The sequence below is a fragment of the Dromiciops gliroides genome, chromosome 2 (assembly GCF_019393635.1).
Source record: "Dromiciops gliroides isolate mDroGli1 chromosome 2, mDroGli1.pri, whole genome shotgun sequence".
In the NCBI taxonomy this organism is placed as follows: Eukaryota; Metazoa; Chordata; class Mammalia; order Microbiotheria; family Microbiotheriidae; genus Dromiciops; species Dromiciops gliroides.
The window spans coordinates 383,747,432-383,773,365 of record NC_057862.1 but is presented as its reverse complement, the minus strand read 5'-3'; the positions used below and the strand labels follow the sequence as shown (position 1 = coordinate 383,773,365).

Sequence of the window (25,934 nt, the reverse complement as noted above, 5' to 3'; positions counted from 1 at the left end):
TATTAAAAATATATGCATTTGTAAAAAGTCATAAAAAGTGCCCTCTTCTGTGGCTCATTCTCTTTAATGTGCTAAAAGCAAGTACCTACTATTTAGACTATCTTTTTTTTTTTTTGAGAGGCAATTGGGGTTAAGTGACTTGCCCAGGGTCACACAGCTAGTAAGTGTCAAGTGTCTGAGGCCGGATTTGAACTCAGGTCCTCCTCAATCCAGGGCCGGTGCTTTACCCACTGCGCCACTTAGCTGCCCCAGACTATCTTTTAAGAAACTAAGATGCTACTAACATCCCTACTAACTCCCTCCCTGAGTGATCTTGGGCAAACCACTTTACTTCTTACCTTTGAGCCAGTTTGCCCCTCTAAAATGAGAGCTGGATAATAAAATGGCACTTAAGACAAATTTGTTTAATCTTTTTTATATGAAAATATATTTCATGGAAAACACAAACTTGATAAGATTAACAAATGTAGAGGAATTTTAAATTCAGCAAGGTGTTCTGCTACATCAGTACAGACCTTTCAGTTTACACCCTGCAATGTGTATTTCAAAGGAGTGGTATTAGTTTCACACCTTGTTTGAATTTTATGCATTGGTATTTCCATATGTACAAATGACTTACAAAAAACCTTTGCATTCGTAGCATAAAACGTGGTTGTCCTTAGGAAGAAGGTCCTGGATCTGAGTTGGTTTTTAGCAAGGTCAGACAAGAGGGACTCTGACTTGCCAATTAGTGAGGTAGGTAGTAGACATTTTCCTCAGGTACAGAAGGCAAAAGGTGTTCCAAGTAGTCTCATGTGGCCAAGTCATTGAGACAAGGCCCTTCCCTGCAGGCACATAAAATAGCAGAAAGATCTGGTTTGAGCAAAATTTAACTAAATGGTCTGTTTTTAAAAAATGATAGCTCACAATTGTAGGGTACTTGAACACGGAGAAACCAAGTTCCAGGAATCTTCCCACTCAAAGGTACTTAAACTTTTGCAAAAGTTAGAATCATTGTGTAATGTAACAAAGTTTGAGTTTGAAACTACTACCAAAAATTTAATGGTAACAATGGAATCTGAGGCATCCTACTAATAATGATGACCCACAGAATTTCAGATTTAGAAGAAACTAAGGACATGTAGTAAAAATCCTGCCTGAAGCAGGTATCCCCTTGTATAAAACTCCCAAGTGGCCATAAAACTTCGACTTGAAGACCTCCAGTAAAGTGGAGTCAACATCCTGAGGTGCTCCAATTCTTTTATCAAGTGAGATAATATTTGGCACACATCAGAGTTAAATAAATGCTGCTTTCTTTTGGAGAGCTTTAAAGGAGGGTTTTTTCCTCCTTACTGTGACAGCTAAAACAAACCCCTCTGCAATTCCCCACCCTTAATTGCTGTTAGTTCTGCTTTCTGGGACTAAGGAAAAGAATTAAAATTCCTTTATAGGACACCCTTGCAAATATTAAACATAGCTATAATGTTCCTCTCTAAGCTTTTTTCACCCCAGACAGTCCCCAATTCCTTCACTTTCCCAAGGCATAGTCTCTCCAGGTCTTTCTCTGGAAAATTTTTGGAATTTCCCATGTTTTAGAAAGTCAAAGAACAAATAAATGTATTTCCAAAAGACACTGATTTAAATAGTATGTATACCTTGTGAAATTTGCATGGGCACAAACCACCATTTTGAGCAAAGTGGATATAATGAGAGCATGTGGTGTTGACATTTTATCTGTGACCTTTTGAAATATTTCCACATCCATACCTGATAATCATGAAAAGTTGGAGCCAGTGGTTGCAACAAAGTGCTTCTTACCTGGTTCCTAGGGAGATGAGAGTCTTCAAGTAGGGAAACTTCCAGTTGTGACAGGCTGGGTGCCAGAAACATCGAATCTGCACTAGTGCTGGTAACCAGTTCATCTAAAGCATCAACTTGTCTCTTCAAACTGTGTAAAGTGCCTTCTGTTTGTTGTTTGCCTTTCATTAAGGCTTCTGCTTGCTTGGACATAGAGCAACGAAGCTGGGCCTGAAAATTATTTTGTTGCAACTTAAATGTCTATGCGAGCAGTCAAATACATTATAATCATTACCTTCTAATGCTAAATAGCAAAGATGCACTAATTTAAAATCCATGGCCCCTGGAAGAGATTATTCATCTATAAAATGAATGGTTTGGACTAGATGATCCAAGGTCCTTCTCTCTGAATCCCATAATTTTGATTCTTGTTTCTATGGCACTTTATAGTTGACAACATTTGCCTCAAAACAACCCAGTAAGTTAGAACAAGTATTTTAGCATTTTACAGAGGAGACTTATAAGACTCAGAGAAAGATAACAAAGCCAAGTATGGGGTAGATCCAAGCTGTGAATCCAGCCCCCTTGACTGAAGTTGAAAATGCACTGGATTTGGACTCTTTTAGACCTGTTTCTTTTATGTGTAAAGTAAGGGTTGGACCAGATGTCTCAGGTCTTTTTCAACTCTATAATCTTATGAGCTGAACTAGAAACCTTGCTGCCACTTATTGTGTAACTCTGGTCACTACATCTTTTGAGCTTCAGTGTCATCTATAACCTGATGATCTCCAAGGTCATTTTATAATCAACCGATCCCATGACTAAATCCAGTGCTGTTTCCAATGTTACATGGAACCTCAACATTACAGAACCAATGATGTATATATTCAGTGGCTCAAAATATTCTACTATGGCAGGATGTAGTGGAAATTGTGCTAGCTTTGGAGCCAGGGAGCTTGGATTAAAATCTTGGCTCAAACTCTTCTTTTTTGGTGAATTATTTTTCAGTTATGTCTGACTCTGTGACCCCTTCTGGAGTTTTCTTGGCAAAGACATTGGAGTGGTTTGCTAATTCCTTCTCCAGATCATTTTACAGATGAGGAAACTGAGGCAAACAGGGTTAGTTAAATTATGCCTAGGGTCACAGCTAGCAAATGTCTGAGGCCAGATTTGAATTTAGGAAGATGAGTCTTCCTGATTCTAGGCCCAGCACTTTATTTACTGTGACACCTAGCTGCCCCATGACCCTCTTTACCACTGCTATGTCCACAGGCAAAGCCCATAACCTCTTTGGATCTTGGTTTCCCCATCTTTAAAATGGGAATGGATGGATTCTAATGTACCTCCCCCTTTAAAATGATCCTAATAGTTCACCTTAATCTTAGTAGTTCATACAATATTTATATAAAATACAACCTTGAGTCTGTCTTCATGGTGACGTAGTTTCTCTCTCATTGCTTCTCCACGCCAGTGCTCCTCCTTTGTAAAGGGGGAAAAGTAGCCATAAATGAACACTCCTATATAGCCATTGACAAACTGCTCACTTCTCCCTATGGGCCCTAGATCTACTGTTTCTAAAATTATCTTTTGAAGTCCTTTTTGTGACATAAAATGCAGAGTAATTGCTCATCTGTATTGTTTCCCAAATTGGAGCTCTCTTTACTGATGAAATCAAAGGTCTGGTTCCTTCTCAAATATGAGCAATATGCAAGGTACCTACTTGGCAGCTACACAGTTATGATAACACAGGATTGTGCCTTACATGGAGTTTACATGAGGGTTAAAACAGGTTGCAATATGAGGCCAGAGGCCATTATGGATGGGATGAAGGGAGTTTTATTGGAGGTAGTATATACCTGTGCTTTTAAAAGATGAGTAAGATTTCAACAGTTAAGAGGGGAAGGAAAGATAAACTTTTGAGGTCTGTGCATTAAAAATGCACATAGCGGGGCAGCTAGGTGGCACAGTGGATAAAACACTGGCCCTGGATTCAAGAGGACCTGAGTTGAAATCTGGCCTCAGACACTTCACACCTGCTAGCTGTGTGATCCTGGGCAAGTCACTTAACCCCCATTGCCCCACCAAAAAAAAATGCACATAGGTGGGAAAGGGTAGGACATGTTCTGGGAGATAAGGAGGGGAATTTTAAAGAGTAGCTTAATGATAAAGTAACTGGAAAGAAGTGATGAAGTAAATGGAGCAAGAGTCATAAATGCTTACCATGATGTGAACTTTGGATAAATTTAGCTTCTCTTCAAAAGAATATTGTCTCTCCTCGTTGGTGGAAAATGGAAAGTTCTCTTTCAAACTTTCCAACTCATTCTCTAGGGTTTCTGTTTTTTCAAAAATGGCCTCTAGATCTTCTAGTGACTCTGGAAGAGACTGGTTGAAATTCTTAAGGCCAGTTCTGAGTTCACTTTTCACTTCTAATTTTAGTTGCTTCATTGCTGCATTAATTTCCTTATGTTGTTGGTCCAAATCCTTTTGATTTTTTAGCTAAACAATAATCAAAAGAGTTGTATGATTTTGAGTAAGAAAGATATGTCTAAACTTGATTCAATCAGCTCTTCAGAGCCGGTTTACAATAAGCTATGTGTGATAAGAGTAGAAAGAACAGTGGTCTTGTTTTGTGTCCCAAATTTGTGATTTCATGAATTTGGGTAAATCTCTTCACTTCTGAGTTTCAGTGTCTGCATCTGTAAAACGAGGATGAAAATGCTACCTACCTCACAGGGTTACTTTAAGGAGAACACTTCGTAAATCTTATAAATGGAAGTTATCCCAAGTCACGTATTCGATTAAACATTAAGTACATATCAATGTGCTCGGTGCTAAGAGGAACGAAGATGAATCACAATAATGCTAACAAGAACAGTTCTTATAGTGCTTTGGAGTTTACACAGCACATTCTGCATTCCCTCTGAGCTAGGTAAATTAAAGTATTATCATCTCATTTTACAGATGAGCAAAGTGAGACTCGAAGAGATGAGACTATTGCTGTCTATCCAGTGGGATACCAACCTGGTTCTTTTGGCTCTTTCCCTGCCAATAAGGAACTTACAGTCCAGTAGGGGAGATGAGCATATATTTAACTCTACTACAAAGAATGTTGTAAAAGGGTTCACTTCTGGCTAAGGTCACTGGGGAAGAATTCTTAGAGGAAGTACAATGGGCTAAATAGACAGGAGAGCTCCCACCTGCTTCTTGAGCTCCAGATAATCGTACTGCATTTGACTAAGCTCCTTCATCAAGCGCTTGGCTCGCTCGTGGTTATCATGTGCAACTTGCTCAATTGCTGCCATTTCCTTCTGCATACAATTGTTCTCATGTTTTTGATCCTGTAAGAAGAGTTAAGTGACCATGACAATAACAAACATTTCTATAGCCCTTTAGGGTTTACTCTGAACTTTCTTATCAGTTCTGTAGGTTATGTAGTACAAGTATTGTTTCCATTCTATAAAAGGATGAAACTAAGTTTCATCCATGGTGGCAAGGAAGAAAAAAAAAAAGCATGAGTGGGCAGTATTGGACAGCACTGAGTGCTAGCTCTGAAACAAACCAACTATAATTACAGACCCCTTACATTTGCCCTTACTCGGGCTTCAGATTCACAACCTATTCACAACCTGGGGATGATTCTGATCCTTTTGCATGACTCGCAAAGATGTTGGATAAAAATAATTATCATAGCAAAAAATATCTTAAAATTTTTTTTTTTAAAGTTAATTTAGTTCCTTTAAACAAGTTAAATTCAAGTCCTTTACTGATTATAAAATCAACACTCCTCTGTTTTTAAGCTACAGGGTTAAATTTATTGTTTTTTAAACTGATTCATTGTCTTATTGTAGTGCACTATGGGGGATTTCAATTCAATTAAAAAAACATTTATGAAGCACCAACTATGTGCCAGGCAATATGCTAGGTATAGTGTCATATACTTTAAAGAATTTGGAGTTGGAGGATCTGGGTTCAAATTTTGCCTCTTGTCACTTAATCTGTGTAGACCTTGGGGAAGTTATTAAATCTCTAGGTAATAATTAAATTAAAATGATACAAGTTCTACCTTCAAAGAATAAGTAACAGTGGGGGTGGGGGTAGGGGTGGGACATAGCATGTAGGCAATTAAGTTCATATAAGGCAGAATGTGAATGTAGCAAAGGAGAAATATGGCAAAATGAAGGGAGGATGGGATCAGATAAGGCTTCACAGAAGAGGAGGTAGCACTTGAGTTTAGTCGTGAAGAGAAGGATTCAAAGGAAAAACAGTGAAGTGTCCAGTATATTAGATTTGAAGTCAGAAGGCCTAGATTTGAATTCTACATGACCTTGGAAAAGTTTTTTCCCTTCTCTTGTCTCAGTTGCCTCCTCTATCAAATTAGAGATCACGGCTTTAGCACTATAAGGCAGTGGTATCAAATTCAAACAGAGCTTAGGAATCCACAAATTGACATTCTGTCACATTATAACTTTATTTTGTTGAACATTTCCCAATTACATTTTAATCTGGTTCTGGCTGAACCCAGAGTTCTGCAGGCAGGCTGTTCAAGTTTGATATCTTTGCTATAAGGGGCTTTAGAGATAATTTAGTCTGACCCTTCACTATGTCCAAATGAAGAATCTTAGACCTAGATAAGTTAAATAACTTCCCCAAGGTCACACAAGAACTAAGTAACAGAGACATAATTTTAACCCAAGTTTTCTGACTCCAAATCTAAGGACTGAACTAGGAAATTTCTAAGTTCCCTTTCCAGCACTAAATCTTAGGATTCTAAGACATAATCCTTCACTGCAGTTTCTTATAATACCCTGAGAACACATGAAAGTCATCTGTGGCTAGAGTTTGGTATCGGTCCCATTAACTACAGGTTAGTATTCAAACCAGTCCAGTACAATCTTCTCCCCAAAGGGAAGGGGAAAGAGAATTGCACAGAGACATTTTTCAGACTGATGTGTGCTGCTCGAGGATCCAAAGCCAGAGAACTAAGTCAATGGTGTACATACGAGAAGGGCTTTTTCCAGCTGGGCCCGCTGGCTTCTGATGGCTTCTTTCAGGCCTGCAATCTGTTTTTCAGCTTTCTCTTTCTCAAACCGGAAATGGTTCTGAAGGTGGGCTATATCAGCTTTGGAGAGGTCCACTTCTTGCTGCAGAGCCAAGAGTTCACTTGTTTTTTTAATTAACTGCTCTTCACGTTCTGAGAGCTGAAGTCCTAGAACAAATATTTTCGAGCAGGTTTAGCCTAGTGCCAGCCATGGGAATCTGGTACAAGTGGGAAGAATTACATAACTCAAGTTTCCTTAAATCCCTACAACATGAAGCCCTTGCATTAGAGCTTACATATAGTTAATTTGGTTCTGTCACCAACTAGCTACATGACCTTGGCCAAGCCACTGTCTCTCTATGGATCTCAGGCTCCTTCCTCTATAAAATGAGAGGATTAGATGAGATGATTTCTGAAGTCCTTTCCAGTTCTAACATTATTCTTTTTGTTTTGTTTGTGTGTGTGTGTGTGAGGCAATTGGGGTTAAGTGACTTCTCCAGGGTCACACAGCTAGTAAGTGTTAAGTGTCTGAGGCCAGATTTGAATTCAGGTCCTCCTGAATCCAGGGCTGGTGCTCTATCCACTGCGCCATCTAGCTGCCCCTAACATTCTATATCCTTAATAGTGTTGTGTAGGTGTCACAGTGGATATAGCATCGGGCATGGAGGTAGGAAGACCTGAGCAAGTCACTTAGACTTAGTTTCTTCATCTGTAGAATGGGGATAAATAAAACCATATCCCAGGGTAGGTGTGAGGATCAAATGAGATAACTGTAGGGGCAGCCAGGTGGCACAGTGGATAGAGCACTCCTGGATTCAGGAGGACCCGAGTTCAAATTCGGCCTCAGAGACTTAACACTTACTAGCTGTGTGACCCTGGGCAAGTCACTTAACCCCAATTGCCTCACCAAAAAAAGATAACTGTAAAGCATTTAGCATAGTACCTTACACAGAGTAGCGTAAATAAATGTTAGTTATTATTCCATGGTTCTAAGGTCCTTTCCAGCTCTAACATTTTATGAGTATGAAGTATACCAAGGCCCTTACTGTTTATGCTCTTATGTGAACTGCTTTTTTTTTTTTTTTTGGTGTGGGGAAGTAGGGAAAGGAGGCTGTTGGGTCACACAGTAAGTGAAATGTCTGAGGCCGATTTGAACCCAGATACTCCTGACTCCAGTGTCAGTGCTCTATCCACTGCACCACCTAATTGCCCCAACTAACTGCTTTTTGAAGACCTGCACAAACTTTGCATGGTACCACGTGCCCGGGCTTACTTTCCCGTCATCTTACATTTAAATGTCTAATCTACAAAGGGTCATTGTAGAAACCCCTAGAAGACATTTCAGGCAGTACAGGATATTTCTTTTTTCCTTTTTTTTTTTTTTGTGGGGCAATGAGGGTTAAGTGACTTGCCCAGGGTCACACAGCTAGTAAGTGTTAAGTGTCTGAGGCTGGCTTTGAACTCGGGTCCTCCTGAATCCAGGGCTGGTGCTTTATCCACTGCGCCACCTAACTGCCCCCAGTTCAGGATATTTCGATCTCAAAGACCTAAGGGAATTTATGATAGCAGAAGAAACTTGATGATCCTGTTTGGAGGATATGACAGAAACAGCCTTCTAAAAGATCCTCCATCCTAGATAGCTCACCAAGTCTAGGTCAGTTCCTAGTGAGAAATAAAATCATGTTTTAATAAAGTAGCTGAGAAAGAGAGAAAAGAGACTTCTCCCTAGCCAAGATGGTCCCTTGCATGACATGCATATATGGTCCATATCTGAAAAGCCTTTTCAACCTTGCAAAAACTGTCCCACTCCCAGAGCTTTCAAGGAACCATGTTTAAGGCCGTTAACATAATGAAACACCAAAGGAAGAATCCTATAAATGTTTGGGTTTTTTCCTCTTACTAAATTAATAAAATATCTCAAAAGAAGAAAAGTGCTAACCTTGGTTCTACCATATGATGCTTTTTTGGACCCTGGACACTTAGGTCACTGAACCTCTCAGGGCCTCAGTTTCCTCATTTGTAAAATTAACAGGTTAGACTAAATATTTTCTAAGATCTCAAGTCAAGAGTTGTGAAAATAAAATTAATAGGAGGCCCTCAGATTACCCTTTTCCCTTAAGTGCCTCTTTTTCTTAAAGGGAACTATTTTATGATTGTTTAACAAAGCACTACATTAATCTTAGAATGGGGCCTTGATCTTTTATATGTTCAAAACTCACACTTTTAACTCCTGTTGGTCATTATGTAGACCTGAGTGAGTCAGTAACACTTACTGGTTTGGTTTAGTGTCTTCTCCAAGGCTGCACTCCATTTTTCCTCTTCTTCCAGGGTCTTGACTCGCTCCTCTGCCAGTGTCACCTTTGAGATTACTTGTTCCAATTTGTTTTTTTGACTCTCCAACTCCCAATCCAGCAACTGCTGCTGATCTTTCAGTTTTGCTTTACAGGCTTCTAATTTTTCTTCTTCACCTTCTATTTCTTTCTGGATTTGATGAAGATGCTAAACAAACAATGTTAGATTAATGAGCCTGGTGTAATAAAAATTTCATGGAACTTTTTGGTCGAGTTGGTATAGACCAGAGAAGCCACACCTAATTCAAGCTAAGCAGCCATGTGTCACCCACCCACTATTTGTGAAGTTTTTTGAAACTAAGAATAGAACTTTGTGTTTGTTGCCATTAATTTTTTTCGTCTTTTTCTTTTAAAATTTATTTATTTAGAATTTAATTTTTCCAAATTACATGTAAAACCAAATTTTGACATCAATTTTTTAAAACTTTGTGTTCCAACTTCTCTTCCTCCCTCCCTCCCCACCTCCCCCCCAAACTCAAGCAATTCAATATAAATTATACATGAGAAGTCATGCAAAACATCTCCACATTAGCCAGGTTGTGAAAGAAAACAGAAATAAAACTTCAGATTAAGGAGCTATCAAAAAAGTATGCTTCAATATGTTTTCAAAGACCATTAGTTCTTTCTCTGTAGATGGATTGCAATTTTCATAAGTCTTTCAGAGTTATCTTGGATCATTGCACTGCTGAAAATAACCATGTCATTTACAGCAGATCATCTTACACTAATGCTGTTATTTTGTATACAGTACATTTTACTCTGCATCAGTTCATGTAGGTCTTTCCAGGTTTTTCTGATAGCATCCTGCTCATCATTTTTTTTGTTTGTTTGTTTCTGATAAAGTAACTAACAAAAAAAAATTATGTTTCAATCTGCATTCAAATACCATCAGTTCTCTCTCTGTAGATGGATTGCATTTTTCATAAGAAATAAGAACTTGGTAGTTGTCTTGGGTCACTGCATTGCTGAAAATAACCAAGTCATTCACAGCAGATCATCTCACAATATTACTGTTATTTTGTATACAGTAGATTTCACTTTGCATCAGCTCATGCAGGTCCCATCAGGTCTTTCTGATAGCATCCTGCTCATCATTTCTTTTCTTTTTTTTCCCATCATTTCTTTTTATAGTAAACTACATTTATATAGTACTTTTTTATTTTATTTTATTTATTTATTTTTGGTGAGGCAACTGGGGTTAAGTGACTTGCCCAGGGTCACACAGCTAGCAAGTGCCAAGGATCTGAGGCCAGATTTGAACTCAGGTCCTCCTGAATCCAGGGCTGGTGCTCTATCCATTGTGCCACCTAACTGCCCCTATATAGTACTTTAAAGAGAGATTTCCTTACAATAAACACATGAGGTTGATTATTGCAACAACAGTAATAGATAACTTTTATATAGTACCTTAAACTTGAAAAATAATTTTCTTCACAATAGCTCAGCAAAGTATCATACATTTTGCAACTATCATCATCAATCATCAATCAACCAATCATCATCATCGTCAATCAATCCTCATCTTTATTCGATCCTCATCAAACAATAAACCATCTTCCTCCAATCACCATCAATCCACAATCAATCAATCCACCATCATCAAATCTGCTTCAAAATTTTTTTCACAATTACTATTGTTAACTGTTTCCTTCCATCCTATTCCCTTCCCATGATATTTACTCTATGTTCTATCTTCTTTTACCCTTTCCCTCCTCAAAAGTGTTTTGCTTGAGGAGCAGCTAGGTGGCGCAGTGGATAGAGCACCGGCCCTGGAGTCAGGAATACCTGAGTTCAAATCCGGCCTCAGACACTTAACACTTACTAGCTGTGTGACCCTGGGCAAGTCACTTAACCCCAATTGCCTCACTAAAAAAAAAAAAAAAAAATTAGAAAAAAAAAGTGTTTTGCTTGTCTGTCCCCTCCCCCACTCTGCCCTCCCTTCTTTCATCGCTCCCTCTTTTCATCCCGTCCCTTACTACTTTTCCTACAGGGTTAGATAGATTGCTCCACCCAAATGAGTGTGTATGTTATTCCCTCCTTGAGCCAATTCTGATGAGATTAAGGTCTTTGAGCTGAGTCTGATGAATGTGAGGCTCATTCACTTCCCCACTTGTTCCCCTTCTCCCCCCACCCCACCCCCGACTCCATAAGCCCTTTCCTGCTCCTTTCATGTGAGATTTCACCCCATTCTACCTCTCCCCTTTCCCGTCCTCCAATGCATTCCTCTCCCCCCTCAATTTTACCCTAAAGATGTCATCATCGGGGAGCTAGGTAACACAGTGGACAAAGCACCCGCCCTGGATCCAGGAGGACCTGAGTCCAAATCCAGCCTCAGACATAAGACACTCGCCAACCCTGACTGCTCCCCCCTCCCCCCCCAAAAAAAAGATAAAAAATAAATGCTTTACAGATGTCATCCCTTCATAATCAATTCCCACCTGTGCCCTCTGTCTAAATTTATTCCTAACATCTGCCCATATACTCAAAAAGCTCTTATAATTTATACATATCATCTTCCCATGTAGTAATGTAAACAGTTTAACCTTTTAACGTCTCTCATGATTTCCTTTTCCTGTTTACCTTTTTATGCTTCTCTAGGGTCTTGCATTTGAAAGTCAAATTTTCTATTCAGTTCAGGTCTTTTCATCATAAATGCTTGAAAGTCCTCTTTTTCATTGAAGCCCCATTTTATTCCCTGAAAGATCATACCCAGTTTTGCTGGGTAGGTGATTTTTGGTTGTAATCCCAACTCCTTTGCCCTCTGGAATATTACATTCCATGCCCTTCAATCCTTTAATGTGGAAGCTGCTAGATCCTGTGCTATCCTCACCATGGCTCCACAGTATTTGAATTGTTTCTTTCTGGATGCTTGCAATATTTTCTCCTTGACCTGGGAGCTCTGGGATTTGGCTATAATATTCCTGGAAATTTTCATTTTGGAATCTCAGGAGGTGATAGGTGGATTCTTTCAATTTCTATTTTACCTTCTGCTTCTAGAATATCATGGTTTTCAGATAGTCCAATAATTTTCAAATTATCTCTCCTGGATCTATTTTCCAGGTCAGCAGTTTTTCCAAGGCAATATTTCACAATGCCCTTTTTTAAAAAATTCATTTGGATTTGCTTTATTGTGTCTTGGTTTCTTATAAAGTCACTCGCTTCCATTTGTTCAATCCTAATGCTTAGGCAATTATTTTCTTCAGAGAGCTTTTGTATCTCCTTGTCCATTGGGCTTTTCAAGCTGTTGACTTTTTTCTCATGTCTTTCCTGCATCACTCTCACTTCTCTTTCCATTTCTTCTTATACCTCTCTTACTTTATCTTTAATGTCCTTTTTGAGGGCCTCTATGGCCTGAGACCAATTCATATTTTTCTTGGAAGTTTTAGATATAGGGGCCCTGATGTTGATATCCTCTTCTATGGGTGCACCTTGATCTTCCTTGTCACTAAACTTTCTTCTGTCTGCTCATCTTGCCTTTCTTTTACTTGACTTTTAACTCCTTCTTAGAGTGAGGCCCTGCTTCCAGGCTGCACTGTCCCAAGCTTCGGGGGGTCCCAGGTAGTACAATTCAAGGAGGGGCAGGTTCTTCACTCACCTGGCCTTTGCTCTGGTCTGTAAATAACCCCAGGCCAACTTGCTAATTAACTAGGCAACAAAATTTAGTTTTCTGTGGTGGTTAGCTCTGATGAGCCTGCACCCCTCCCCGACCTCGGCTGCCACTCAAGATTTCTTCCCGGTTCCCTGCTGGCGTAGGACAACCAAATTCCTCCTCAGCTCTTGCAGACCCCCCTGTATTTTCCCCGCCCTGGCCAGCTGTTCAGCCCTCTCACCAGACCATAAGCTTAGTTCCAGAAGATGGTGGTGCTGCAGCTTAATCAGAGGCTTGGGGGTAAATTTCTCTGGCACAGCCTGCCTGGGGCTGGATCTGTGTTGGCAATCACAGGATTGGGCTCTACTTCCAGCCCAGCATAGCAGCCTCCTCCTGCCAAACTTCTTACCACCTAGCTGCCCCTACCTGCTAAACTTCTAAACCATCTTTGGCTGGAAAATAATCTCAGCCTGTCTTTCTGTGGGTTCTGCTGCTCCAGGAATTGTCTTATGGCTTTGTTTGGAGTTTTTTGGAGTAATTGTGTCAGGAGTTCTGAGCGTTTACTACCTTTCCTCTGCCATCTTGGCTCCATGTTTCCATTAAGTTTTTACTTATTCAATTTAGCCCACTAACACTAGTCTGTTGAGATCTTTCTGTATCTGGAGTTTGTCACTCATGTTAGTCAGCTATCACTCCAAGCAGATTTGACATATCACCATGCACTACCCACCCCTTTATCCAGGCAGCTACATGGTGAAGTGGATAGAACACTGTCTCTGAAGTTGGGAGGACCTGAGTTCAAATCTCATCTCAGACATTTACTAGCTGTTTGACATTAGGCAAGTTACATAACCCCAATAGCCTTAAACATCTGAGGCTATATCCAGCTGTCCTGATGGATATCTTGCCACTGGACCCAGATGGTTCTGGAGGAGAGAGTGAGGTTGGTGACCTTGCATAGCCTTCCACTTAAATCCAATTCACTGCAAGTCATGCCAACACCCTTATGTCATGGTCCTCTTCAGAATGAAGGACAAACAACAACAACAAAGACCTTCAACCAAGTCACTAATAAAAATGTTAAACAACATAGGACACCAACGATAGATTTTGGGAGTACTCCATTACAGACCTCCTCATATGCAATGATTCTAAGATTTCACAACATCAAAATACATTTTTAGCTCATATCCTCCTGGGAACAAGAGATAGGGAATGGAGTAGTTAGTTATTTGTAGCCTTTTCCCAGGCAGAGTTTTTTCTTTTCCTTTTCTTTTTTGGTGGGGCAATGAGGGTTAAGTGACTTGCCCAGGGTCACACAGCTAGTGTCAAGTGTCTGAGGCTGGATTTGAACTGAGGTCCTCCTGACTCCAGGGCCAGTGCTTTATGCATTGTGTCACCTAGCTGCCCCCACCAGGCAGAATTTTTTACATTTTTGTGAAGTACATTTTTTTTTTAGTGAGGCAATTGGGGCTAAGTGACTTGCCCAGGGTCACACAGCTAGTAAGTGTTAAATGTCTGAGGCCGGATTTGAACTGAGGTCCTCCTGACTCCAGGGCCAGTGCTCTATCCACTGCGCCACCTAGCTGCCCCTTGTGAAGTACATTTAAGAGACGGTGAGGCATAGTGGAAGGAATCACTGGATTAAGAAGATGGCTCAAATTTGGCCTCTGACACTTAATAGCTATATGGCCCTCCACAAGTTATTTAACCTCTACGTGCATCCAACAATTCCTAGGACTTATCTCCTAAGTCATGGCAAGGTTGTGATCTGCTTTGGTTAAGACAGTTCTAGCCAAAGGAAGTTGCCTACACTGAGCAAAGCACAGATTCTTTAGATACTCATGTGGTATCTGGTTATACTCCATCAGTCCTCACTTACCACTTCTTCTTGTGCAAGTCTCAGTTTCCTTTCTTCAATCTCACTCTGAAGTACTTGTAGTTGCAACTGCTTTTTTTCTCCTTGTTCTTGGCATTCTTGGAGTTTCCTCTTCTGTTCACTGATATCATCTTTCAGGCTGTCTTGCTCACTCAGCAACGCAGTCTGGTGTTGTGAAGTCAATTCCAGATCCTGTATGTGAAGGAAAAGTTTAGAAGTAATCATGTCTACAACTGCCAAAAGCAGAATACCTTTACTATGAAGTCATAGTGAATTTTGAGTAAATAATTAAATCGACTAAATAAAATGATTTTTGAAAAGACAAAACACTGTAGCGTAATGGAGAAAGCTGTGGACTTAAAGCCACAAGATGTAGGTTCAAATTTCACCTCTAGGGGCAGCTAGGTGGCACAGTGGATAAAGCACTGGCCCTGGATTCAGGAGAACCTGAGTTCAAATCCGGCCTCAGACCCTTGACACTTACTAGCTGTGTGACCCTGGGCAAGTCACTTAACCCCAATTGCCTCACCGAAAAAAAAATCACCTCTAGCACCTACTAGGTGTGTGACTTTAAGCAAATTACTGAATTGCTGAACCTCAGTTTACCCATACATAAAACCAGAAGTAATACTTGTACTACCTTCTTTCACAGGGCTGTGGGGAAAGTGCTCTGTAAACAGAAAAGTACTTTAGAAATATAACTATAAAGCTTAGGAACCTTTAATCACTAAACTAAACATTGTCAAGGCATCTGTTTTAATTCAATTGTACATTAATTGTCAGCTATATCTGTAGTTCTGTGTTAGGCACTATAGCAGATACAAAACTGCCAAATGTAATCCCTGCCCTAAAGAGCTCACAGACTAGTAGGGGATAATCAGTTTTCTAGTCTTGTCTCATGCTACTCCCTATCATGTACTCTATACCTTACCTAGAGATAAGTTTGTGAGTCCTGGCTCTGCCACAAATTAGATGAGGCAAGTCACTTCCCTTCTCTGTCCTTAGTTTTCTTTTTTTTTCTTCCTTTTTTTTTTTGGTGAGGCAATTGGGGTTAAGTGACTTGCCCAGGGTCACACACAGCTAGTAAGTGTCAAGTGTCTGAGGCTGGATTTGAACTCAGGTCCTCCTGAATCCAGGGCCGGTGCTCTATCCACTGTGCCACCTACCTGCCCCCTTAGTTTTCTTAAGTGTAAAATGATGATAATAATCCCTTACTCTGCCAACCTCTTAGGCTAATAGTTTGTTGTAGAACTCATATAAGAAAATGCATATAACAAGTACTTTGTTAAGTACAAAATGGAATGTTAAATTGTTATTACTGTCTATTCCCTATACATTACATGAGGGGTGAGTAGTGGCAAAATGTAAATGATTACCTTATTTAACTCAATGGTTTGGATTTGATAGAATAAAAAAAGGAGCCAAGGCTGTTTAATTTCAAAGACAAACACTCATAACCACAACCATTCACAACTACAACCACTCCCAGATTATACTCTAATAATTACCTCTTCTGTCAGCTTCAACTCATCTCGAACACCAGTGAGTTCATCTTTTAGGGTGTCTAATTCTTCTCTTTTTTCTGGAAAAAAGAATTTTTCACTTGGTGAAAGAGGAAATGATTATTGAGGCCTTTAGGATAGCTGACTCACTTTTCCAGTGAAAAGACACATCTAATAGCTCTATGTATCAAAGATACAATCAATTAATCAAACATTTATTAAGCACCTATTGTGTGCCAGGAGTTGTGCTAAGTGCTGGAGGCAATGTGCTAAAATAAGACACACATTTTGGGGCATGCTCGACATGGGGGTTTGCTTTGTTTGGCTATGCATATGTGATATAAGGGTTTTGTTTTTCTCTCTTTGGGGGAGGGGTTCTGGGAAAAGGAGGGCTAAGAAAAGGATCAGCAAAATGGAAAAAAAAAAGTAAATTAAGGGGCAGCTAGGTGGCGCAGTGGATAGAGTACCGGCCCTGGAGTCAGGGGTATCTGAGTTCAAATCTGGCCTCAGACACTTGACACTTACTAGCTGTGTGACCCCGGGAAAGTCGTTTAACCCTTGTTCCCCCCTCCCCCCTAAAAAAAGCCAACAAAAAACTCAAAACAAAATAGAATTTATCCTCATGATTGAAACCCAGATCCCTTAAACACTAGAGTGAATAATCCTTTGTCCTTCACTTCCATCTTTGTCCAAATGTATAGACCACTGGTTTATTCCATTGAGTTTTAGGTATTTTAACTGTGGTCCCATGGAATCTGGTTTATTCACTGGTCCATCAACTATTGTCAATTATCTGAGCTAAATAGCTATTTTATTATTCTTAAAAATTTAATTGTATAGCTTATCTTCAGCTCCAAATTATCTCCTTTCTTCTATCCCTTCTACCTACTGAGGTTACAAAAACAAAAGCTATTACAAATCTGTATAGTCATGCAAGAGAAATTCCTGCAGTAGAGATGTCCAAAAAAAGATAAAGAAAGAAAAGAAAATGTGTTTCAATTTGTATTCTGAGTCCATCAGGTCTAATGTTTTATCATGAATTCTCTGGAATTGTGGTTGGTCACTGTGTTGATCAGAGTCTTTCAAAGTTCATTATCTTTATAATATTGTTGCTATTGTATAAACTGTTCTGGTTTTGCTCACACTCCACTTTGCTTCAGTTTATACAAATCTGAGGTTTTTCTGAAACCATCCCTTCATCATTTTTTTTTAATTTTTAAAAAATTTATTTTTAGTCCCAAATTCTCTCCTTTCTTCTCACCCTATGAATAGTAACAGCTTTTTGGGCATAGTTCCAAGTTGCTTTCTAGAATGGCTGAATAAGTTCATGGTTCCACCAACAGTGAGTACACTAGTGATTATTTTCCCACATTCCCTCTAGTATCAAATGCCTTTTTAGTGATAGACTACTACCCCTGACAAGAGTCAGAGGACATTTTCTAAAATTGATCTCATTTACAACACAATGTCACTAAAGAGGTAGTTGAATTAAAAACCCTTTGGAGTAGGTAGTTCCAGTATTTTTTATTTTTATTTTTAGTGAGGCAATTGGGGTTAAGTGACTTGCCCAGGGTCACACAGCTAGTAAAATTGTTAAGTGTCTGAGGCCGGATTTGAACTCAGGTACTCCTGACTCCAGGGCCGGTGCTCTATCCACTGTGCCACAGGTAGTTCCAGTATTAGAGTTAAGATAACATCTTATAGACAAGGAACCTGGGACTCAGAGAAATGAAATAACTTGCTTACACCAGCCATATGTTAGTAAGTGTTTGAAATCTTAGGGTCATCTATACCCCTTTCTGCTACTGAAGCACTACCACTACAGAATGGGAAAGGGAACCACTTAGACTATAGGCCGTTTCATACTTGTATCTATCTCATCATTAAGCCTGGCCAAAAAATACATAATCTCGTGGCCAACCTTCTTGTGACAGGGGAAACTTTCCATGTTTAAAAAAAATATTTGCGTATTTTAACACCAGAAAATTCCACTCTCTATCACTTATGTTTTGTGAAGAAAATTTCCAATCAATCCAACAAGTAATTAAGTATCCATGATGCGCAAGGCTGTGCGCTAGATACAAAGTCAAAATACAAAATAACTCCTGACTTTAAGGAGCTTCTGTACTACTGGAAGCATGTGACATATAAACTTTAGTGCGTACTGGATAATATGAGGAGGAATGAGAGAACACTGAAACTGAGGCCATCAAGAAGGACCTGCACCAGAGGGGATGGTACATGAGATAAGCCTTGAAGGCAGCCAAAGATTCTAAGAAGCTGAGCTGAGAAGAGACTGTCTTATAGTATAGGAGAAAACCTGTGGAAAAGTATGAAGGTAAGAGGTGGAGAGCAAAATGTAGAGAATATCAAGTGGACTTAGATGAAGTATCAAATAGAAAAAGAAAATATATAACAATATAAATAACTGCATAACAATAAATAAAGCAATATAAAAATATAAAGGGGAATTAGTAGGCAGTTTACCTTTATGGTAAACTGCCACCAGATTGCCGGTGTTAAATGCTAAACCAAATAGTTTGTATTTCATTCTAGAGGCAACTGGGAGCCAGTTAAAGGTTTTTGAGCATGGGATTGACTGGAGGTTTAGGAAGATTGTATAGAGTATGGGTTGGAGAAGAGCCTGGAATTCAGGAGTCCAAACAGGAGGCTACGGGGCGGCTAGGTGGTGCAGTGGAGAAAGCACTGGCCCTGGATTCAAGAGGACCTGAGTTCAAAACTGGCCATAGACATTTGCCACTTACTAGCTGTGTGACCCTGGGCAATTCAATTAACCCTCATTGCCCCACCAAAAAAAGTATCAAGATACAAACAGGAGGCTATTGCAATAATCTAGGTGAGCAGTGATGAGACTGGTGGCTATATTAGAGTGAGGAAAAGAACACAGATGTGAAAGATGTTATGGTAATAAAATGAATAAGACTTGATAACTGATTGCATGGGATATAATGGAAAGGAAAGAGTTAAAGATAAAACTATGCACTATGGAAAAATAGTTTAATCAGTATGAAGTTTAGAAGAGATCTGGGTTTAGAGAAAAGGGACTGAATTTCATTTTAGACACGATGAGCTTGAGATGCTTATGGGGACATCTATTTGGCGATATCCAAAAGGAAGCTGGTGTCACCTGTAGAGAGATACTAACTCAACCATGGGAACTGATGAGATCACTAAGACAAAGGGTAACAAGAGACAAAAGGGTCAACAACATACTCTCGAGTTAAGGGTAGGACAGTGAATACACAAGTACAAGAAGCAAAGGAGAGACGTATAACAAAAATCCAGGGAGGAAACATATATAGGAGGGGATGGTTAACAGTGCCAACTACTACAGAGATATCAAGAAGGATGAAGACTGAGATTAGGCCAGAGGATTTAATAATTAAGAGACCACTGGTAGCCTTTGAAAATGCAGTTTCACTTGAGCAATGAAATCATAAGCAAGATTGCAAGGGTTGAAAAGTGAGTAAGAAAAGAGATAATGAAGCTTTTTCTAGGAATCATACAGAGTAACAGCTGGAGAGGATGACAGGGTAAAGTGAATGTTTTTAAAAGATGGGAGAAACTTGCAACTATGCCCAAAGAGTGATAAAACTATGCATACTCTTTGACCCAGCAATACCACTACTATATCAATACCCCAAAGAGATCAAAGGAAAGGGAAAAGGACCTATATGTACAAAAATATTTGTGTAGCAACTGGAAGCTGAGAGGATGCCCTTCAACTGGGGAATGGCTGTGATTGTGGTGCAATACTGTTATTGCGCTGTAAGAAATGATGAATAGGATCATTTCAGAAAAACCTAGGAAGACTTAGAGGAACTTATATGTAGTGAAGTGAACAGAGCCAGGAGAACACTGTACATAGTAACAGCAATATTATAATATTGTAACTATGATTAACTGTGAAAGACTTAACTACTCTGATCAATATAATCATCTAAGACAATTCCAAAGAACCCACTCATTACCTCTTATTTTTTATTTTATTTTATTTTTTGCGGGCAGTGGGCGTTAAGTGACTTGCTCAGGGTCACACAGCTATTAAGTGTCAAGTGTTTGAGGCCAGATTTGAACTCAGGTCCTCCTGAATCCAAGGCTGGTGCTTTATCCACTGAGCCACCTAGCTGCCCCTCATTACCGCTTTACAAACTGTCTATTAATGATTAATATTTGGGCCTGGTCCAAAGAGTTCTGAATTAATCTAATTATACTATTGTTTAAAACACATTTCTCCACCTTGACCATAAGAAAAACAGGAAAAAAAACCTGTCAAATGCTTTGATAATATCTAAGTATCCCTACAACATATCTCTGATCTATTAGTCTATTCACTCTGTCAGAGAAGGAATTGATTAATCTGGCATGACATTCTTGATGAAGCTGTGCCAGTGCTCTTGGTGATTACCACTTCCTTTTCAGGATTCTTAGAAAATGCAAACCCCAAACACTTCGAAGATACTCCCTTAGTCATATTTTGCCTACCTTGTAGGTGTTGTTGCATGTTGGCAATATCTTTGTGCAAGGAGAGCTTGTCTCTGTTTAGCTGGTCTACTTCCTGCTGCAGCTTCCTGACATCCAGCTCCACCTTCTCTAAATTAGACATTGCTATTCTGCTGCTATCTTCTGTAGCTGCTAACACTCTACCAAGAACAGAGAGAAACTCAAAAATAAATACATCGAACAGGCCCCCCCAAAAGCATCTGCATATAATATTATACTTTATCACTGTGCAATTATGAGGGCTTAGGTGGATTCTTCATCCTTACACTAGCATTTGGAGAGTGGGAAGAGCATCATATTAATAACAGATAGGTCTGGGTGTTCTGCCACAAATCTGCGTGTGATCTCAAGCAAAAGTTCCTTCACCTCAGTGGGGCTTAGATTACCTTATCTATGAAATGAGGAAGGTTGGATTAGATGATATTTTAAGTCTTCTTTCCTTCCAGTCCTGGTCCTCTACATTCTAACATTCTGTACCTTATGGTCCCCTTCCTGAGTTAACATTTTAGGTATTATATATTCTAAGGTCTAGCTCTAGGAGCCTAGAAATATTTGTTTTCTTTTGAATATTTGTTTTCAAGAGTGATTCTATTATATACTTTCTTTAAGTTGCAGAATAACAACAGCAACAGAAGCTTACATTTATATATATTTGGGGGTTAGAAAGTGTTTGTGTGTGTGGCAGTTGGGGTTAAGTAACTTGCCCAGGGTCACACGCCTAGTAAGTGTCAAGGGTTTGAGGCTGGATTTGAACTCAGGTCCTCCTGAATCCTGGGCCAGTGCTCTATCTACCTTGCCACCTAGCTGCCCCACAAAGTGTTTTTTATTTTTTAATACATTATCTCACTTAATTCCTAGGAGGTACATGCTTATCCAGAAGGTAGCAGAATTAATATTATCCCTTTTTTTAACACATAAGGAAACTAAAATCCATATTGGTGCGGTGACTTGCTTCAGAAGCATAGAAAACAGAATCAAGAATTGAACAAAGACCTTCTGACTCTAAGTCCAATGTATGTGATGGACAGAGTGCTGGATCTGGAGTCAGGATGAGCTAAGCTCAAATCTGGCCTCAGACACATTTACTAGCCATGTGATGCTGGGCAAATTACCCAACTTCTGTCAAGCTCAGCTGACAGATTTTCAATTTCCTTATCTGTAAAATTGGGATAGCAATAGTCAAGAACCTTCCCAGAGTTGGGAGGATAAAACGAGGTAAGACTGGAAAGGACTTTCTAAACCTTAAAGTGTTATGAATAAAGGCTAGCTATTCCTTCTACTGTTAACACTAATATTACTGTTGTTGTCATGACCGTGATTATTGCCATTTTACCAGACTGCCTCGGGAAGGCTCACTAATCCCAAACACCATAAAGACATACAGACACAAGGGTACCGGAAGAATGACCACCCCCCAGAAAGGTTCATGATTCCTTACTCCTTCACTCACCTTTTGGCTTGCTCCAACTTTTTCTCCAAACTTTCGCAGTTCTCTTCAAGATCTTCCTTTTCCTCATTCAAAGCTTCTACGTTGGCCTGCAAGGTGGATATTTCTGATGTCAGCTGGCTGATTTCTTGTTTCTCTTTTTCCAGAAGCTGTCTCTGCCACTCAACTTCCTCTCTCTGGCGCTGGGCTGTACGCTGCAGTTTCTCCAATTCCAGTTTCTCCTAGGGGTGAGGATATGGCACATGAGATGGCTCAAAGGAAGCAAAGGGTGGCAGTTTTCAGAGGCTGGGCGAACCAGATTTCTTTACCTCTAGCAATTCAATTTGTGTCTTCTCTAGCTCAGTCACTTTTTGGTTACGTTGCACTTTTAGGATCTGCAGCTCACTATTTTCATGTTGCAATTTGTCCATAAAACTTTTCATCTCTAATATTCAGGAACAAGGCAAAGAACAATAGAGATTAGAGAATGTTAGACCATATGGGCCACAGGCTACAGAATTAGAGAATGTTTAGCTAAAAGGGATCTCATAACTGGAACAGATCCTGGAATGTGGAATATGAGAATGTGGATATTTAAGACATTGATCACAAAATGTTAGAATTGAATTTCTGTAGATAAGTTCAATGAGGAAAAGCATCAAGACCGAAGGTTGCACAACAAACAAATGGAGAGCCAACAATTACACCTACTTCTTCAGATTCCCAGTCCAAGTGTGCTTTCCGCTATACTGCCCATGACTGAAGCAATTTAAATGTACCTGTTTTATGCCTAGATATTTGTCCTAGAAGTTCTTGAAGGATTTCCTCTTCTTGTCTAACTTCCTGTTTAGTGAGTGAGAGTTGTGTTTTCTTTTCACTTATCTGGACATTCAATTCTCCTTTTTGAAAACTCAGTTCTTCCAGAACAGACTTTATTTCCTGCACAAACATTGTAGCAATGGTAGGTGGGAAGAGAAGAAAAAGAAGATTGATCATGATGAGATGTTCCTTTAAGGTAAGGCCTAATCATCAATGCACACTGAAATTTTATCATATTCTCATACTATAAACTCCTTGAGGACAAAGATTATTCTTTCTTCCTTGATACTTTTATGATTTTCTATGGACAAGATCATATCATATAGGTCCTTATGTTGGTACAAAGATGAATACGGAAGTGGATATATGACCTTAATATTAAAGAACATACTATAAAAATTATAAAATACTTCTCGTAACTATAGGTAGAAGATGTATTCTTTTTGGGGGGGGGCAGGGCAATGGGGGTTAAGTGACTTGCTCAGGGTCACACAGCTAGTAAGTATCAAGTGTCTGAGGCTAGATTTGAACTCAGGTCCTCCTGAATCCAGGGCTGGTGCTTTATCCACTGTGCCACCTAGCTGCCCCCTAGAAGATGTATTCTTAACCAAAAAAGAAAGATAGAAGCACCTATAGAAGATAAAATAGTTAAGTTTCATTACTTGAAAATGAAAAGTGTAACGATTGGAATAACGCCACCTGCTGGATACTTACTGTAGAAGAGTTCTGCCCATGAAGGGAAGGTCTTTGAGGGCAAGACCAGGAGTCAGGAAGTGACGCGGACTAGTGGGAGGAGGAAGGAAGAGACTGGCGCTCAGTCTCGGTCTCTTTCCTGGGGACGCTGGCGGAGAAGGGAGCTAGAAATGTGCTCTCCCTTTAATAGATAGGAATCTAGGCCTTTCTCTCTCTCTTTACCAAATTCTTGTTTTCCTTAATAAATGCTTAAAAGCCTAACTCTTGCTAAAGCTTATAATTTATTGGCGACCACTCATTAGATATTTTAGACAGACTAGCTAGAATTTTAACCCTTAACAGATGGCTGACCACGAAGAGGAAAGCTGAACCTCACTTCTGATCTTCCAGTTGGGTAAGAAATTTTCCCTACCCTAACCCTTTAAATCTTAAGTACTGCTGAATTGCCTGGTGTTTTCCCTTTAAATTTTTTCAAATGGACCTTTTAAACTCCCTAATTATCCTATTTTTTGATTTTAGTCTGTTTAACCAGACAAATGGGAGATAAGATCATGTTAATGCTTTGTTTTTGTGGATTTTCTATTTTTCTTTTTATTTTTGTTAGAAGAGCCAGCAATGTACTCCCACAAAGAAATATCTCCCCCTCTCCCAACCATGCTTTTTCAGAGAAACCTGAAGAGATTCCTGCAGCTTTTCCAGTTCTAACAGTAATTGTTGCTCTAATTTTGCATGCCTGGAGGCAATGACCCACCCTCTAGAAGCTTTTAATCCCCTAGCACCTGGAGGCAAAGTGGGGGAAGAGGAATCCAGGCCTGAGTTCAAAATCAAGTCTGATTCAAATTGCTCTGGTCCCTCCCCTCCTCTCCAGACCCCACCCTCTACTCCTCCCATGGCCAAGCCCATTGCTTCCCAGGCCTGGGAAGTCCAGAGATCTAATGCTCATGCGCAACTTTCTCTAACTACATTTGCAGCTTCAGGCTCAGCCCTTCCCCAGCCTGGCTGTGCTTCTGAGACAACTTTAGAAAACCCTTTAAATTCCACATATGCCTGTTTTGTTCATAATTTTGCTAACCTGCTTTTGTCTTTAATTAGTAATCTTATAAAGCATTTGTATGGTGAAAAGACTGACAGACAATATAAAGGGGTTAAAGAAGAAAAACTTAGATGAATAAGAATGACAACCATCAACATAGTTTCAAGACTCTGCTTCTTTTGCCATGGAAGGGTATATATTTTAGAGAAATGTAGAGTAAGCCAAGGTATTGATATGAGTATTGGGGATTTTAGATATCGGAATCAAAAGTGTTCTGAATTCACTCAGAGTAATAATGTCAGTTCAGAGGTTACATAGGATTTCTATGCTATTACACATACATTTTGAAATTAATGGTATGGGTTTATTTTCATAGAGATTTTCATGCTTTTGAGATTGTCTTATACTTAGTTTTTAAAACAAGGAGAATATTTGTAAAAGCTTTTTAGTCATGTAATCAAGTTTATATTTTATAATACTCTTATTAATATTAAGTTCATGCTCATTTAGACTTCCTTAGTTTGAATTTCATTGTCTTTTATTGTTCCATGTGTATTTTCTTCTATTCATTTGTCTATCTAATTTTGAAACATTGCAAGATGGTTTTGATTTTATTATACAATGTTAATTCTAGGAGTATGTGCTCCATATTCCTGAGTTGTTTGTTTTTGTTATTTTTTCTCAACTGATTATTTGATCAAACTCTTTAAAGCATTTCCGTGGCAAATTGGTTGCCATGGCAAGTGTAAATTGATTCTAGAAATATTATTTTTGATAAGCATATTCCCAAAAAAAAAAAAAAGAGGGGAACATTTGTAAAGTTTCTTTTTTCAAAAAAAAAAAGTTCTTTGAGATTCTGTTGTGCTTTAACTTGTATTTTAAGTATGTTCTGATTTTTCACAAAAGTAATTGTATACTAAGTAAAAAAAGGGTATTATTTGAAATTGTTGCATAATTATATATTATATTTTTGAGTCAAGATATATTCACATTTTTTGCAATCATTTATTATCCTCAATTTTATAATCCATATGAGACTTGGATTATGGGAACTTATCATTTAAGGACATTAATTGCCTTTATTCTGAGTTATCAGATATGCCAGTTTGGCCAAGATGCCATCCAATCACAAGAGGAATACATGCAAGAGCAGACACTGAACTGTCACATGAGGGGAGACATGCATGAAGTCAAGGTATGCCAAGGGAACGGCTTTTGACAAATGTTTGAGAGTGGATTCTCTTGGTTTAATATTTTATTTTATTTTTCCCCACAATATTGTACAGATGGCTGGAAGTATTGAT

General features: G+C 39.2%; 1 protein-coding gene across 2 annotated transcripts in view; it reads right to left on the bottom strand.

Moving 5' to 3' along the window:
* Positions 1-447: 447 nt before the first annotated feature.
* Positions 448-25,934, bottom strand: part of CNTRL (centriolin) — a 109,514-nt gene continuing 84,027 nt past the window's right edge. For both annotated transcript variants that reach the window (XM_043989266.1, XM_043989265.1), the window contains 13 exons: positions 22,865-23,024; positions 22,415-22,530; positions 22,110-22,327; positions 20,642-20,799; positions 16,142-16,215; positions 14,637-14,825; positions 9,088-9,313; positions 6,777-6,982; positions 4,974-5,114; positions 3,997-4,272; positions 3,193-3,255; positions 1,798-2,007; positions 448-824 (listed from right to left, as the gene is read on the bottom strand). In XM_043989266.1, the coding sequence (XP_043845201.1) occupies positions 804-824; positions 1,798-2,007; positions 3,193-3,255; positions 3,997-4,272; positions 4,974-5,114; positions 6,777-6,982; positions 9,088-9,313; positions 14,637-14,825; positions 16,142-16,215; positions 20,642-20,799; positions 22,110-22,327; positions 22,415-22,530; positions 22,865-23,024 (2,058 nt within the window). In that variant the 3' untranslated portion in view covers positions 448-803. The remainder of the gene's footprint in view (positions 825-1,797; positions 2,008-3,192; positions 3,256-3,996; positions 4,273-4,973; positions 5,115-6,776; positions 6,983-9,087; positions 9,314-14,636; positions 14,826-16,141; positions 16,216-20,641; positions 20,800-22,109; positions 22,328-22,414; positions 22,531-22,864; positions 23,025-25,934) is intronic.